The 16,190-nt window shown below is 32.5% G+C and overlaps 1 protein-coding gene and 1 pseudogene across 1 annotated transcript; one reads left to right on the top strand and one right to left on the bottom strand.

The window, feature by feature from the left end:
* Window positions 1–524: 524 nt before the first annotated feature.
* On the bottom strand, window positions 525–1,100 carry LOC111394247. Its single transcript, XM_023020003.1, has 2 exons — window positions 938–1,100; window positions 525–856 (listed from the first exon to the last, which is right to left on the bottom strand). Exons 1-2 carry the CDS (start codon window positions 1,098–1,100, stop codon window positions 525–527), a joined length of 495 nt encoding a protein of 164 aa, XP_022875771.1.
* Window positions 1,101–2,727: 1,627 nt separating this feature from the next.
* LOC111394246 lies at window positions 2,728–11,827 on the top strand (annotated as a pseudogene).
* Window positions 11,828–16,190: the final 4,363 nt, after the last annotated feature.

The raw sequence follows: 16,190 nt of genomic DNA, 5'->3' as shown, positions 1-16,190 counted from the left end.
CTGCATCCGAAAGTTTGAATACCTCTTTCTTTACCACTTCATGCATAGTCAAATTTAATCTGCGTTGATGCTCAACTGACGTTTTGTAATCCTCTTCTATCAGTATCTTATGCATGCAAAGTAAAGGGTTGATCCCTTTTATATCTAATATCGTCCATCATATTGCTGTCTTGTGCTCCCTAAGTAGCCTTAGCAACTGATCTTCCTCTAATTCTATAAGATTGTTCGAGATAATTACTGGAAGTGTATTCTTTTTTCCCAAGTATGCATAGCAAAGATGAGTGGGCAGTTGCTTGAGTTCAAGAGTTGGAGCTTGCTATATAGATGGTAAAGGTGTTGCGGGTCTTTCACGGAGCTCCAAATGTGGTTGCTTGAAGAATGGTGGTATGGCTGCCAAATAACGTGCACATTCTTTTGCTTCCTCATTTTCTGATGGTAAATCCTGAGAATGCACTAAACATGCCTCAAGTGGATCCTGAGGGTGATCCAGCTTGAATGTCTTTGACACATCTTTTTTTATTACATCAATCTGCATGTAAGAATCCTATTCGCTCTGAAATCTGAACGCTCTGAAATCTGAAAGCTCTAAATATGTTGATTGTCGGTTCTTCTTCATTTAACCTCAATATCAACTGACATTTTTGCACATCTATTAGAGCCCTTCCCATAGCCAAAAATGGGCCACCCAATATGAAGGAGACGCCCCTATCTTCCTCCATATCCAAAATAATGAAGTTCGCTGGGAAGATAAACTTGTCAACCTTTACCAAAATATCTTCACAAATACCACGAGGGTGCTTGATCGACCTGTCAGCCAACTGCAGTGAAACTGTTGTCGACTTTGCTTCCCCCAAACCTAGTTTTCGGAAAAGAGATGAGGGCATTAAATTAATGCTAGTTCCTAAATTACACAATGATTTATCTATATATAAATTACCAATGTTACAAGGAATAGTAAAACTCCCTGGATCTTTTAACTTCAGTGGTAAATTATGTTGGAGAATTGCGCTACTCTCCTTAGTAAGCATGACAGTTTCATTTTCCTCTAGCTTCCTCTTATTTGATAGAATATCTTTCATGAACTTGACGTAGCTGGACATTTGAGCTAAAGCTTCAGCAAATTGTATATTAATATGCAGTTTCTTGATCACATCCAAAAATTTCTAGAATCACTTATCGAGCTTATGTTTTTGCAATCTCTGTGGAAATGAGATCGGAGGAACATATGCTTTGACAAGAGCAATTGCTTTCACCTGTAGACTATCTGATAACTCAACTTGATTTTCCTCTGTGACTTTGTCTGATTTATCCACTTGCTCCTCGCCCATGGTAGATGCCTTTTCTATGGTAGTTGTTGACCGCTTTACATGTATTTCTGGTAACTGGACGCCACTACACATAGTGATTACTTTGACCCGCTCCTTAGGATTTGTTTCAGTATTGCTAGGCAATGTCCCTTTAGCTCTACCTGATAGTGTGACTACAATTTGTCCAACCTGTTGTTCCAAATTCTTGATCGAGGCTTGTTGGTTATGAAAGTTGGTCTCAATTTTAGTAATGTATTGAGCCAGCAAATCTTCCTACGATAGCTTTCTCCCTTGCTGTTGTTGCTGTTGGAAGCCTGGTGGTTTATTCTGATTGTTTCCTCCTTGTTCTTGTACCTAATTATTGGACCATAAAAAATTTGGGTGGTTCCTCCAACCCGAATTATGTGTTGGAGAAAGGATTATTTTGTTGTCTCTGAAAGTTCTGCGCGTAGCTTACTTCTTCGGATTGATTAACATGTGTTGACGCCAAAGGGCAGCGTGTACTAGCATGATCCGCTCCACAACATTCGCAAACAAGTGGCGATTGGTGTACCATGTTGATTGACTTAGATAGATTGTCCATTTTCATTGTAAGAACTTCCATTTGCACGGCCAGTACTGTCACTACATCCACGTCGTATAATCCTAATGTTTTTCTTGGGACTTCCCTATCAGTTGGCCACATTGATTGGTTTTCAGCTATTTTTTCATACAGGTCATATGTCTCATCCACATCAAATTTCATCATTGATCCTTATGCTGAAGCATCTATCATATTTCTGAACTCTTGTTTTAGATCGTAGTAGAAAAGATACCGCTGAGCTTCTTTGAGAATGTCAATGCTGGGGCATTTTCTGAAAAAATTCTTGAACCTCTTCCATGCCTTAGGATAGCTCTCGAGATCTTTTTACTTGAAGGTGTAGACATCATTCTTGATTTGGTGGACTCGAGAAGGTGGAAAGAATTTCATCGTGAATTTCTGAACTTAATTCTGTGGTTGATTTTGGTTATCAGGCATTCTCCTTGCTTGAAGTTGAACTCTTTTACGATTTCTGAATGCCCTTTCGATTTCGTGGTCTATTGAAAAAAGATCTGACTCATCAGGATTTTTCATAAACTAAAGTTGCCTAAAAAGTATCAAGACACAAGAAAACTAAGTGGTGTAATGGTAGTCTAAAAACAACAACTAAAAATAAATAAAAATAAAAATGAATCTAAATTATATAATAACTAAAATTAACACAGTTACTCCTCGACAATGGCGCCAAAAACTTGTTCATTAAAATCCCCTACGCTTGCAGGTTTCACATGAACAATATGCCTTCTAGTTGTCTTGGAAACTGATAATCGTGGCCTTTTCAATACCCCACCCTATGCACACTGTGTGACGTGCATGTATGTTCTTTTGGTTCACATGCACATGGAGTGTGGTTTATATAGTGCTATTCTTTTTATCATGCTTATGCAATTGTCTAAGAAAGATTTGTCAATTGCAAATGCTAATCCAATGAAGTTTGACAAGCATGTTCTAAAAGGATTCAAAGCGATGAAACTAGGCAGAAGTACTGCACTGGGCAATACTTTGGTTATTGGAATTGTGTGGACAGATATTGACATTTTCTTATACAGATATGCTGCTGAATATTCCCTTTTTCCTTTTGTGGCATACAGGTTGCTACTAAGCTCTTTTCTCATCTTAAATAACAGGGCAAGGCCTCATTGGTAAACCAACACCACATCATTCACCAAAACTACAAAACCAGTGATGCTTGTATGAACTATTTAGCCATATGAATTTCTGAGAAGACTTCAGTGTGATCAATAAAAGAAGGAAAAAATTGTGGGATTGGATTTCATATTCTTGTGCAAGTAACTGTGATTTCTTTGCTTTCTATTTATCATAAAATTTACCATTTGTTGTTGGAAAAGTTTCTTCATGTACCAAATTCTTTTCGTTCATGTACATACAAAAATCTAGCTTTATCATTTCAGCTTTGATAAATTTGGTATTGTTGCAATTATTTTGTGAATAGAGGTGTTTGTAGATGCAGTACATTGCTTAAATATATTTCCATACTACCGATCTTAGCCATTGACCTGTTCACATGGTCAGTGGCTTTGACAGTGTCGACTTGAGATGTCCACAAGATACGATGGTAGCAAAGGCACTATCTTGTCCATGGGATATCCTAGGCATGCTGCGTTTCGCTAGGATGGTAGATGCACCTTGTTGGGTTGTGTACCCATATAGTATAGTTTTGTTGATGTAAAAATAATAATTATAGTTTTTATATTGAATAAAATTATGTTTACTTTATTTATTATTGAGCATGCGAAATTAAAGTGCCTGTGATCACTTGTCATAATATGAGTTGGGTACTTGCGTTGAGAAGTACAGTGAGACACAACTTATATTTTGATCATAAATAATTTGTTCACAACCAATGTATAAGGGTTGACACCTTATATTGGAAGGTTGTAGTGTTGACCAATTCACTATTTAGGTTTGTGATTTGTCCTTATCATAGAAATAGTTAAATGTGACACTAGTATACTTGGAGTGCATTGAATGAACCACGTGTCAAAGATAATTCTATAGCATGACAGTGTGGAGAATTAAATTCCATTTGACCGCTGTGTATTTCATTTGGATCCTTTGACAGGATTATGTATATTTTTTCGCGATTTTAATTGTTCTTTGGTTCATCAATGGGTGAGATCAATTTGATTGGTCAAATATCTCGATGAGTTGGGAATTTAAGAATGAGCGAAGTAGAGAACATGAATTCGTGTCGGGAACCGTCATCCTGAAATAGGGATGGCAGTGGGGCGGGTTCAGGGCAGGGCGGGGCGGCCCACCACCCGTCCTGCCTCAAACGCGCCTTGCCCCATTTGTCGCCTCGTTTATTTATTTTATTTATTTTTTACATTTTTAAAATTTAAAGTTATGTTATTATTAGAGAATAAAATATAAATTCAAAATTTTAAAATTCAAAGTAAACACTTGAAATAAATAATGTTAAAAATTAAACAATTTCAAATAATATTACGTTTTGACTAAATTTTATTTCTTTTGTAATTAATTAAAATTTTACATTTGTATTTTATTATCTAATAATAATATAACTTGAAATTTTAAAAATGAAAAAAAAATTCACAGGGCGGGGCAGGTTTTTTTTTGCCATCACTATCCTGAAATGGGTAGAGTGACTACTTATATATTTTCTGTTGAATGGTTAAAATATGAGCTCAATGTTTAGCGTCAGCTAAACTTCGATATCTGTGATTTGTTCACAGGACTGTTGAAGAAAATGAAATTTAAGTTAGTGAGAATAACGGTCATTTATGCTCGTACCTAATTATTGAATCTCAAACGGGGATAAAATACATATACAACATGTCAGAGGAAAGCATTATAGATTTATTGATTTCTGTGATCTTATATATTCCGAGAGTTCAATCTTTTACCTTTAGTGGGAAAAGTAAAGACTAATAATTAAATTGGGTGGTCTAGGGTCGATTAGACAGGATCTAATTATTGGAGCTTGGAAAATATATGTCTGATCAGGTCCCTGTGATAGCTCCATAAAGTATTGGAACTTAATTACGGTAATTATAATAGTTTTAGGCTTAATTATAATTACAATAAAATTTTGTACTTGGTTGTAATTACTATGAAAGTTATCAACTTAATTGTAATTGTAATTAAAGTTCTAGGATTACATGTGCAATTAAATGTAAACTAATTAGAATTGGAGTTAAATTAGAACTCCTACTTGAGTTTTAATTAGAACTCTTGTTTGAATGTGAAATTATAATTGTATTAGAATTTTATAATCTTTTTCTATATAAATAGAGACTAGATGGACAGAAAACTACTACAACATTCATAATTTCATAAGATTCAAATTTGTAGAGAGAAAAAGAAAGAGAAAATATATTATTTTCTTGTTGTCCAAAATTCAAGAATTAATTTCTGGATTAATTGAAAGAAGGTGTCCACACACCGGTGTAGTCTTTGCGTTGGAGAATACCATAGAACGCTTGAAAGCTTGAAACACCAAGATTTTTGCAATTAAAGGAGACGGAAGTTCGCAGATCAGAGTTAATTCAAGATTGATCATTGAATTTAGGTAAAAGATTTGAATCCTTTAATTTTGTTATAACACACACGTGAACATCTAGACGATCTTGTTTATTAAATTAAAGAAACTTTTAATTTCTGATTAATTCCGCTTTCGCATTCCAACATACCTTTCCCCCTTTCCAAACACCCTTTAGGTGACAGCACCTCAATAAAGACATTTTTGTTTTTCTCACAGCACATGAATTGAATGTGACAGGACATTTAGCTCTTTGGCAAGTATTACTGAAGTGTTATTCAATTATTTTTTCCGCTGTGGATTAAAGGAGTTCGCCATTTCCCTGATGGAGACTCGAACAAACTTTTTAAGAAGGTTTTCTTCTTACCACTTGACCTAAGTCTTGATCTTAACCCTTGTGTCAATTTACTTGACTTTAGATGGTTAGTCTCAAGTAGGGCCCATTCGAAGATGTAATTATTAATAAATGAGTTATAATTTATTTAGCAATCAGGCTTGTTTTGAATTTTTAGTGCTTTTAAAAGAATCAGTTCTAGATATGCTAAATAATCAGTTATAAGAACAATTAGATAAGTGTTTGATAAGCTTTTGTTTCAAAATTGTTGCGTGTTTAAAATTCAGCATATGGTAAGAGAAGTGATTTGTTGTGAATGTGTGTATATAATAGTTCAAGTCATACACTCTCATAATCCATTTTCTCTTTGGTTAATTCCCTTCAACTCTACATTTATTTGACATGATTGGTTGAAAGGAAATATTTATATACATGGATTATTATTTTCAATAGTCCATACTTGCAATAAAATTTTATTATTCCTCTTTTGAGTGATAAATGATTGATTACGAATATATATTATATATCTTTTTTTTATAAAGGACTAGAAATACCTTGTTTTTGTATCATTGAAAATTGTATTAACATAAATATAGTAGTAAAAAATCGCAATGCAATAGTGTGTAAACTATTAGAACGAGTCAAAGTGGATTGTCTTGCACTAACACTTTCATGCAATAATTCTACTAAAGGTAATCCTATTGCAGGAATAGTTTTGGGTATACATATTACAATTTTCATTGGCCAATAACCAATTTGGTTGCGAGGTAATGAATAACCAGTTACGCCATAAGATACGATCAACATTCATAGAACCACACTTATAACCAAGTCAATTTATGAGGTTATTTAATCCCATTGGTCAGATACACAAGAAAAATACGCAGGATCATCATTAGGATTATCATATCAATGAACTGATAGGATTAACCAATCAAAGTTAGTTTTCGTAATTATGTATTGAAGAGAGGCGAAAGCTTCCATAACAATCGAACGAGTAAAAACCCATAGCAAAGCTCGTAGCTATCAGTACTAAAAAAAGAAGTAAACTTAATTCCCCCTAAACGATAAAATATATTCACATAGGGAGATGGATATAAATTTTACTTATATTCTATTGTATTACTACGTCATTATCAGTTTTCTAAAAAGCAACGCTTGCATGAAGTGGACACAAAATGTCTCACCTTGATTTTTTTATTTTTTAAAATTTTTCAAAGCCTAGGCGTGCTTTTTTTACGCTCCTACTCTTTTCTTTAATTTTTAGATTATTTAAAATTTTAAGATAATATTAAAATAAGAAAATACTCATTTCCACTTAAGCCTCGCCTAGGTTGAAACTTGACTTCTATGAAGTTTTATGCTTTTTAGAACACTGATCATTATTAGTCATTGGCAGTATTGCAACATGTAGGGGTTATTTGAGTCTTATTTTTCTTAAAAAAATGTATTTTGAAATAGGGTTATGATGGAAAATGTGTGGTTAAAAAATAAGAATTTTTTTTATTTGCGTATAATATTATTTTATTGAAAAATATGTGATTAAAATAATATCAAATCATTGTTGACAAATGTACTTTGATGAAAAAATGAGACTCAAACAAGAAGTTAATTTTACTTAATAATAAGTAATGCTATCATAAAAATTCTAAGAAAATGTATTGAGTATAACTATTTTAAATAAACAATAAAAGTCTCACAATTTATCAAATTAAAAACTAAAAGGAAAATCTTTATAGTAAAATATATTCAATTTAAATTATGTTATATACATCAGACTTGCGACAATCAATTTCTCCATTTCTCCATTTTCATATAATAAGAACAAATATTAAATATATTTAAATTATCATTAACATTAATTACGGAACGGAAGATGTTTTATTTGGAATACTAATAAACTATGATATTACTTTAACTAATTAAAGTTAAAAATGATATTTTAATAATAGATAAGTGGAAAAAATAAAAACAAAAGGGAGTTATTCAATATTCATACCACAAATTTTGTTATTTGAACTACATTTTAATGGCAAGGTTCTCAAATTTGTGCAGTTGTATCTTTAAATTTTTTCATGCCTTCGGTTAGATTTAGCACAGTTTGTCACAAATGATGATTTTTGTCTGAATATTCTTTTAATGTTCATTTAAAAGGCGGAAAAATATTTTGTTAAATATGTATATTTGTTATTTATTTTGTTTATTTAGAAATACGAGTTGCAAATGCGTTTTTTATGTCTTCTTTACGAATTCTTTGAACAGAACCATCATGAGAGATGAGTGCAAATTAATAAAAAAGTCGAAGATAAAAATGAGACCAAAAAAGTTGGGCATATAGTTACAAAATAAGCAAAGATAGGATACATTATTTATCATTAACATATGGTATAGTTCACAAATATTGTAGTGTGTGGATATAATTACTCAAAAGAAAAAATTGAAAAGCTGCATTTTCACTGCTTCTCAAATTCTACGGTTAGATGGTACGAATTATTCCATAGCATTTTTTTTATTTTTTATTTTTTGTCTTAAATTATCAAACATTTAAAACAACTTTGGGTTCTTAGATAACCAGAATTTGACCTCAAAAAACAATTTCAAACGGAGCCTTAAACTTTTAAATAAGGTAATTCAATATATGGCACAAGAATGGATAGATATTGCGAGTTTAAATCCCTATTCAACCCCTTTGATGAATTGTTGATTTTGATCAACATGTTAACGTGAGTAAATCCACATTAAGAAAGAAACTAAACAGTATGCTCGGTCTAAATATTGTGATAACTGACTGTAATAAATAATTATTTAATATTAATGTATTATGAATTACCTTATTTCGAAATTCTTATTCTTAATGCCGATTAGAAGGGTTCACATAAGTTTTACAGCGCAGGGCCTGTTTGGTCCATTTTATTTTTTTAATCATCTTTCAATGCAAAATTGTCAAGTACTATGTTTGTAAAAAATTCGTGAACTTGCCCTGTACACCTAGCATCTCTCCGATTTGGATTGATGAAATATTTCCTTTAGTTATAAAAAATAAATAAATAAGCAAACAAACGTGTGGCGGACACACGCCTAAGATAATGAAAGGGAAATTTGCCAGAATAGTCTTTAAAACATCAATTTATTTATTTATTTTTATTTTTAGTAATAAAAATAAATGAATAAACAAACATACGTGTGGCGGACACACGCCTAAGATAATTAGTGAAAGGGAAATTTGCAACTATAGTTTTTAAAAAATAGAAAAAAAAATTATGTCATTTTCTGTTAATTTGATCATGTCTATCTTAATTTGATGAAAATAACAAACAAAACCTCAATTTTACTAAGCAAGTGTGAATCAATCAGATTCCTCAAATTGCCGAAAAAAGCTCATCTAAAAATAAAAAAATAAATGGCCATCAACATCTCTTCAATTAACTACCTATAAAGGTCCACTCCAATTGGCGTGTGCCTTCCACACTTCTCCATATCCAACTTTCAAACCTTAAATCTCCCTTCAAATCTTCTTCTTGCTTTTCCTGGATATTAATCTTTTTATTGGTTTTAATGGACCCAGTCAATCTAAATGAGACCAACAAAACCTTACCTGCTGTTAATGATGATATTGAAGGGCAGAAGATTGAAGAAGTTGATGTATATGATGTTAGGATGCGGAAGCGGAATTAGTCAGAAATTAAAAAAAATCTTTAATTCAAAAACAAGATCTTCTAGATGTTCACGTGCATATTATATCAAAAATAATGAATTCAAATTTTTACCTAAATTCGACGATCAATTTTTGAATTAATTCTGAATTACGAACTTCCAGCCTTTTGGATCACGAACTTCCAGCTTTTTAATTCCAAGAACTTGATGCTTCTAACCTCTAAGTCTTCTATAGTATTCTTCAAAGTCAAGACTACACCGGTGGGTGGGTACCTTCTTTTAATTAAATCAAGAAAACCAATTCTTGAACTGGACAATTGAAAAATCAAGAAAAACAAAATTTTTCTCTCTTCAATACGAACTTCCAGCCTTTTGGATCACGAACTTCCAGCTTTTTAATTCCAAGAACTTGATGCTTCTAACCTCTAAGTCTTCTATAGTATTCTTCAAAGTCAAGACTACACCGGTGGGTGGGCACCTTCTTTTAATTAAATCAAGAAAACCAATTCTTGAACTGGACAATTGAAAAATCAAGAAAAACAAAATTTTTCTCTCTTCAAAAGTTGAACACCATGGAATTATGAATGTTATATAATTCTATTCCATTGGATGTCTAGGATCCATATAATCTCTATATATACAGAGACCAAAGAGTTCCAATCCTTATACATCAATATTTCCACATTCAAATAGGAGTTCTAGTCCAAATCCAATTAGTTTACATTTAATTACATGTGTAGTCCTTTAACTTTAATTACAATTATAATTAAGTTTACAACTTTCGTAGTAATTACAACTAAGTACAAAACTTTATTGTAATTACAATTAAGCCCAAAACTATTATAATTACCGTAATTAAGTTCCAATACTTCATAGAGCTACCACAGGGACCTGATCGGACATATATTATCCATGCTCCAATAATTAGATCTGTCTAGTCGACCCTAGACCACCCAATCTAATTATTAGTCTTTGCTTTTTCCACTAAAAGTAAAAGGCTGAACTCTAGGAATATATAAGATCACAGAAGCCAATAAATCTGTAATACTTTCCTCTGACCTACTGTACATGTATTTTATCCCCGTCCGAGATCCGACAATTAGGTACGAGCATAAATGACTGTTTTGCCCTTCTTATTATTTTCACTAACTTAAGTTTCATTTTCTTCAACGGTCATGTGAACCAATCACAGATGTCGAAGTTTAGCCGTCGCTAAACACTAAGCTCAGATTTTAACCGTTCAACAGAAAATACTTAAATAGTCACTCTACCCATATTTTAGGGTGAGGGTTCCCGACATGAATTCATGTTCTCTACTCCGCTCATTTTCAAGTTCCCAACTCATCGAGATATTTGACCAATCAAATTGATCTCACCCATTGATGAATCAAAGAACAATTAAAATCACGAAAAGATATACATAATTCTGTCAAGGGATTTAGATGAAATACACAGCGGTCTAGTGGAATTTAATTCTCCGCACGGTCATGCTATAGAATTAAATTCGACACGCGATCCGTTCAATACACTCCAAGTGTACTAGTGTCACCTTTAACTATTTCTGTGGTAATGACAAATCACAAACCCAAATAGTGACTTGGTCAACACTACAACCTTCCAGTACAAGGTGCCAACCCTTATACATTGGTTGTGAACAAATTATTTATGACCAAAATATAAGTTGTGTCACACTGTATTTCTCAGCGCAAGTACCCAACTTATATTATCTCAAGTGATTATAAGCACTTTAATTTGCATACTCAATAATAAATAATGCAACAAATAAATAAAACCACAATTTATTTATAATAAATGATTATTTCATCATAACAAAATATACTATATGGGAACACAACCCAACATATGATTACCCCAAACGATCACAGTGGCTTAGAGCTGCTGTTTTAGGTGCAAATGATGGTTTACTATCGACTTCTGCATTGATGATCGGAATTGGGGCTGTCCGGAAGGATGTGAAGACAATGATCCTCACTGGAATAGCTGGTTTGGTGGCCGGAGCTTGTAGCATGGCAATCGGGGAATTTGTGTCGGTGTACTCACAATATGATATAGAAGTGGCTCAATTCAAGAGAGAAAATAGGGCTAAAAATGTTGAAAAAATTATAATGGATGAGGCCAAGAAAGAGAAATTGCCAAATCCTTTTTAGGCAGCTGCAGCGTCGGCCTTTGCTTTCGCGATAGGAGCATTAGTGCCTTTGCCGGCGGCGACGTTCATATATGACTATCATGTGAGGTCAGGAGTGGTGGTGGTCGCCGTGAGTGTTGCACTTTTAGGGTTTGGTGGAGTTGGGGCTTTCTTAGGGAGGGCACCTCTTGTAAAATCCTCCTTGAGGGTGTTAATTGGAGGGTGGTTGGCAATGGGAATCACTTTTGGTCTAACAAAATTGATTGGTTCGACCGGAGTATAATGAAAATCAGATAGAATAATAAATCAATTTTTTATATATTGTATTGTTTAAATTCATGGAACCCACCATTAACTTATTCACTAATTAAATGGTGTGCGATGTCATTGATGTTTAGGAGATTATTTCCATTGTTTAATATTGCATGTCAAGCATTTTCTAAGCGCTCGTTTCTTGTACGATAGAGATTTCCTTGTATTTAATTTCCTTCACGTTATTGGTATTATTGTATCTCCTTTCACATTTCAGATTCTTGCAGAAAGTGTCAGAAAGATGAAATTTTTCTTCTTTTCATTTGTCTCCTATTCCCTCCACCACGCCCTCAACACACCCAAAATAACTAAAATAATAAAAGTGAATTTTAACCTTTATGCGCTGATACATACATTATAAGAATCAAAGAACAGTTATTAATCATCTTTCTGAAGTTCAATATATTTACCTTGTTTCATTTTCGAAGAGTGCAATCATTATGACTTTTCGCTTCTCAATTATATGTCTACAAGGGATCATAATAACTTGGAGGTAATATTGATGCCTAGAGCGTACTTCAACAATATATTTAGTACAAACTGTCATTCTTAACAATAGCCTGATTGGTAGAGTCTTGGAAGGAAAATGATAGTTATAAATCACCATTAACAAATTCTTTTACATATCGATAAAGTTACAAAAAGAAAGTGGGAGAATTTTCTTTTATTATTTGGCGGGTGAGATTTTGACTCAATCAAATCTTGCTACATCATTTGTTGATAATCATTGTTTGAGCAGCATTTTTTTTTTCAAAGAATGCATTTTGCAATAGTATTATGATGGAGAATGTGCCGTAAAAAATAAGAAAATTTTTGGATTTACTTGTAATATTATTTTATTAAAGAACTTATAGTTAAAATAAGGTCAAAACACTATTCAAGAATGCATTTTGATGGAAAAAATGAGGCTCAAATAAGGACAAATCTGTAAATTGAGTGATGTATGTGTAACACAATCAAGGAAGGAAATAGTTTTCATATCCTAGTTTGTGCTATAGAAGTTCACTGTGATAGGACTTATGAGAGAAACATATGTGCTAGAAAGTGACAAACATAAGCATGTGATCGACACACGCACAAGGGAATAATAAGGGTAATTTGTCACTCAGAGTCGAATATATTTATTTCGTTATCTGTTAATTTGACAATCTCCACCTTAATTTGATGAAATTAACAATCAAAACCTTAACTTTTACTAAGTGCGAACGCATCCGATTACTCAAACTAGGCGTTCCCAATAGCCGAAATATTCTCATCTTGAAAGCAAAAAATGCTCATCTCCAGACGGTACATTTAACTACCTATAAAAGCCACTCCCATCGGCGTGTGCCTTCCACACTTCTCCATATCCAAAAGAAAAAAAGTACTTTTCAAACCCTATAATCTCTCTTCAAATCTTTTATTTCCCCAAATTTTCGTGGAAGCAATCAGCCCAAGAAAGCCGGAAAATGGGACCAATAAAACCTTACCATCTGTTAATAATGATATTGAAGGGCACGTATTTCAAGAACTCGAAGAAGAAGTTGAAGTTTATGATTACTCAAAAATAAGCAAAGTGGCTTAGAGCTGCTGCTCTAGGCGTTGATGATCGGAATTGGGACTGTCCGGAAGGATATGCCAAGACTATGATCCTCNCTTTCCCCTCCCATCCCAGGCCCAAAATAAATATGTAGAAGAAAATTTTATTAAGTGCATTTTGAACTTAATACTTGAGCACATTGTTAAGACTTGGAATTCCATCTTAAAAGATCAACTTTTTAAAGAGGAGTAACATAAGTCCTTATAAATTAGTTTACATATTCATCTTTATTCGATGTGCAATTTTATCCCTTAACATGTCTTTCAAAATAGTGGCTCATTTAAATAAATCAATCTTGAAATCCGCATACTCATTTTAATCATATGGAATTGCTCGTTAGAATTTAATGGACTCTAATACCATATTAAGACATGAAATTACGTTTTAAAATGTTAACCTTATTAAGAGGAGTAACGCAAATCCTTATAATTTGATTTATATTTTCATCCTTATCTGACGTGGGATTTTATCCCTTAACGCACACAAAAAGGTCTAAGTCAACGTTATTAATGATATTTGTTGCTATACGGGGAAATATTGGATTCTGATAGTCCGTATTTGATTATTTACCGTGAGTTCTTTAGTTTCGATCTAAACAATGACAATTTTAATCCATTATAATGGTTCGCTGAGTATTAATAAATTGAAGTGGAGGAAAACTATGGTTCGATATCATTTATTAAGTTCAATAGGTTTGATCATAGAATTTGAAGGACTACAAAATCAATATGTCTTTTCTTAAAGTGTAAGAAGTGAAAAATGTTTCATCAATTGGAATTTTGTTTATTTAATTTTTTTTTTCAAACAAATATTCTGTAATAAATTTGAATAATGATATTTCTAAGCACTTTTGGTTGATAATAGTCCGTGTGGACTAATTCTCCTCACTTTTTGCGCCATCTTTGATGTTGACTGGGCTAATGTTAAGGATCTCACATCAATGTCTGCCTACAATTTCTTTCTGTTGAAGCAAAATATCGTGCAATTACAAAAGCTACCGTCGAATCATGTTGGATTCAGAATTTCCTTAGTGAGCTTTGGTGAAATTTTGCAACCGTACGTAATCATTGACCAAAAAAAAAAAAAAAAAAATAATTTAAGTGAGTTGACAGTCATTTAAACAAGGAATAGACTTTAATTTGAATTGTATCAATCCATGATCAAATATGTTGGTTACAAAATTAATTGATTGTTTTATGTCCACTACTAATAATTCTATTACATTTACGACCTAAATGCATGTGAATTTATTTATTTATTTATTTATTTTTTTTGAAGCTTTATGTGAGAAAAGCGTGTTAAGAATCCGACTTCACCAATTAAGATGAGTACTAATTCTCAACTTATATATTTTAGCTCTTGTTTGATAACCATTAAAACCAAACTCTATATTTTTTCTCAAACTAATTTTCAATCACACATAAAATATTCTATATGTAAACTTAGAATTTTTTCTTACATTTTAACCATATATTTTCTAAGAAGTTACTATTCCAAAATTCATTCTTTGAAAAAACTCATTTGAATGATTGTGAAACATGACTTAAATGAGACATCGATTGCTTCCCTAGAAATCAGTGAAAGAGGAAGATTTTAAAAGGGAGACTGTAGGGCCTGCGTTATATATGGAGTCAATATGAGTGGGTTTTGCTTGTTTTCAGTCTTTTTGATTATATGGAAGTAAATGAATATAAATGCAGTCAAACTAAGAGAGAATGAGACAAATGTATCCCATTCTACTATATGGAGAGAAGCTTCGGACAATTTTATATGCACAGGTGACATGATCATCCATTTAAATCATGATATCAGGACCTCAAGTTACTCAAATTGCAATATCTTGACATCGCACACCCACTTCGCATGTTTTACGTTAGTGCTTTTGCTTGTATTGCATGCATTATATTTCTATGTATGTATGAGCAAGGAATCCACTTTCTCCACACCACTTCAAACTAAAATTCATTGAATAACAATTATAAATAAGAAAATAACGTAATAGAAAAAGTATTTTTTAAGTTTACAAAATATGTAGGTTTCTTCTCCATAGTTTACAATAATGGTAACTTGAAGAATACTTATTAAAAAATAGAAAGACGTGCCCTTCTCTCTTAGATAAGGGAGGACTTATGTCACTCACCTCCATATTCTAAATTTATTCTATTAAATATATGGTAAAATTTAAATAAATGATGCGATAAATAAGAACAAGTTTAAATTTTGATTGGAAGATACGTCTATATGTATCAGGCAGTTAAATTTCTTCTTCTTCTTTCCTTTTTAGATCAAATCACCCTGTGTGGCTGATCATTATTTGTTATTAATGCAAAAAATCAAAAGGGAAACAAACATAGTTAACAAAAATAAGTGGAATTCACAAACAAACGAGAAACATGTTTGATACACAATATTGAAAAGTGTTGCACAGAACAAAAAAAACACCACATAAGTTTTGAACGTTTCGACCGCTTCCTTATAGTCCAGGAAGGAAACATAGTTAACAAAGTGGAATTCACAAAACAACGAGAAACATGTTTGATACACAATATTGAACAGTGTTACACAGAACAAAAAAAACACCACATAAGTTTTTAACGTTTCGACCGCTTCCTTATAGTCCAGGAAGGAAACATAGTTAACAAAGCGGAATTCACAAACAAACGAGAAACATATTTGATACACAATATTGAACAGTATTACATAGAACCAAAAAAAAAAAAACACACCACATAAGTTTTTAACGTTTCGACCGCTT

Source organism: Olea europaea, chromosome 5 (assembly GCF_002742605.1).
Source record: "Olea europaea var. sylvestris chromosome 5, O_europaea_v1, whole genome shotgun sequence".
Lineage (NCBI taxonomy): Eukaryota > Viridiplantae > Streptophyta > Magnoliopsida > Lamiales > Oleaceae > Olea > Olea europaea.
Note: the sequence above shows the minus strand (reverse complement) of the source record. Positions and strands in the feature narration are given on the sequence as shown.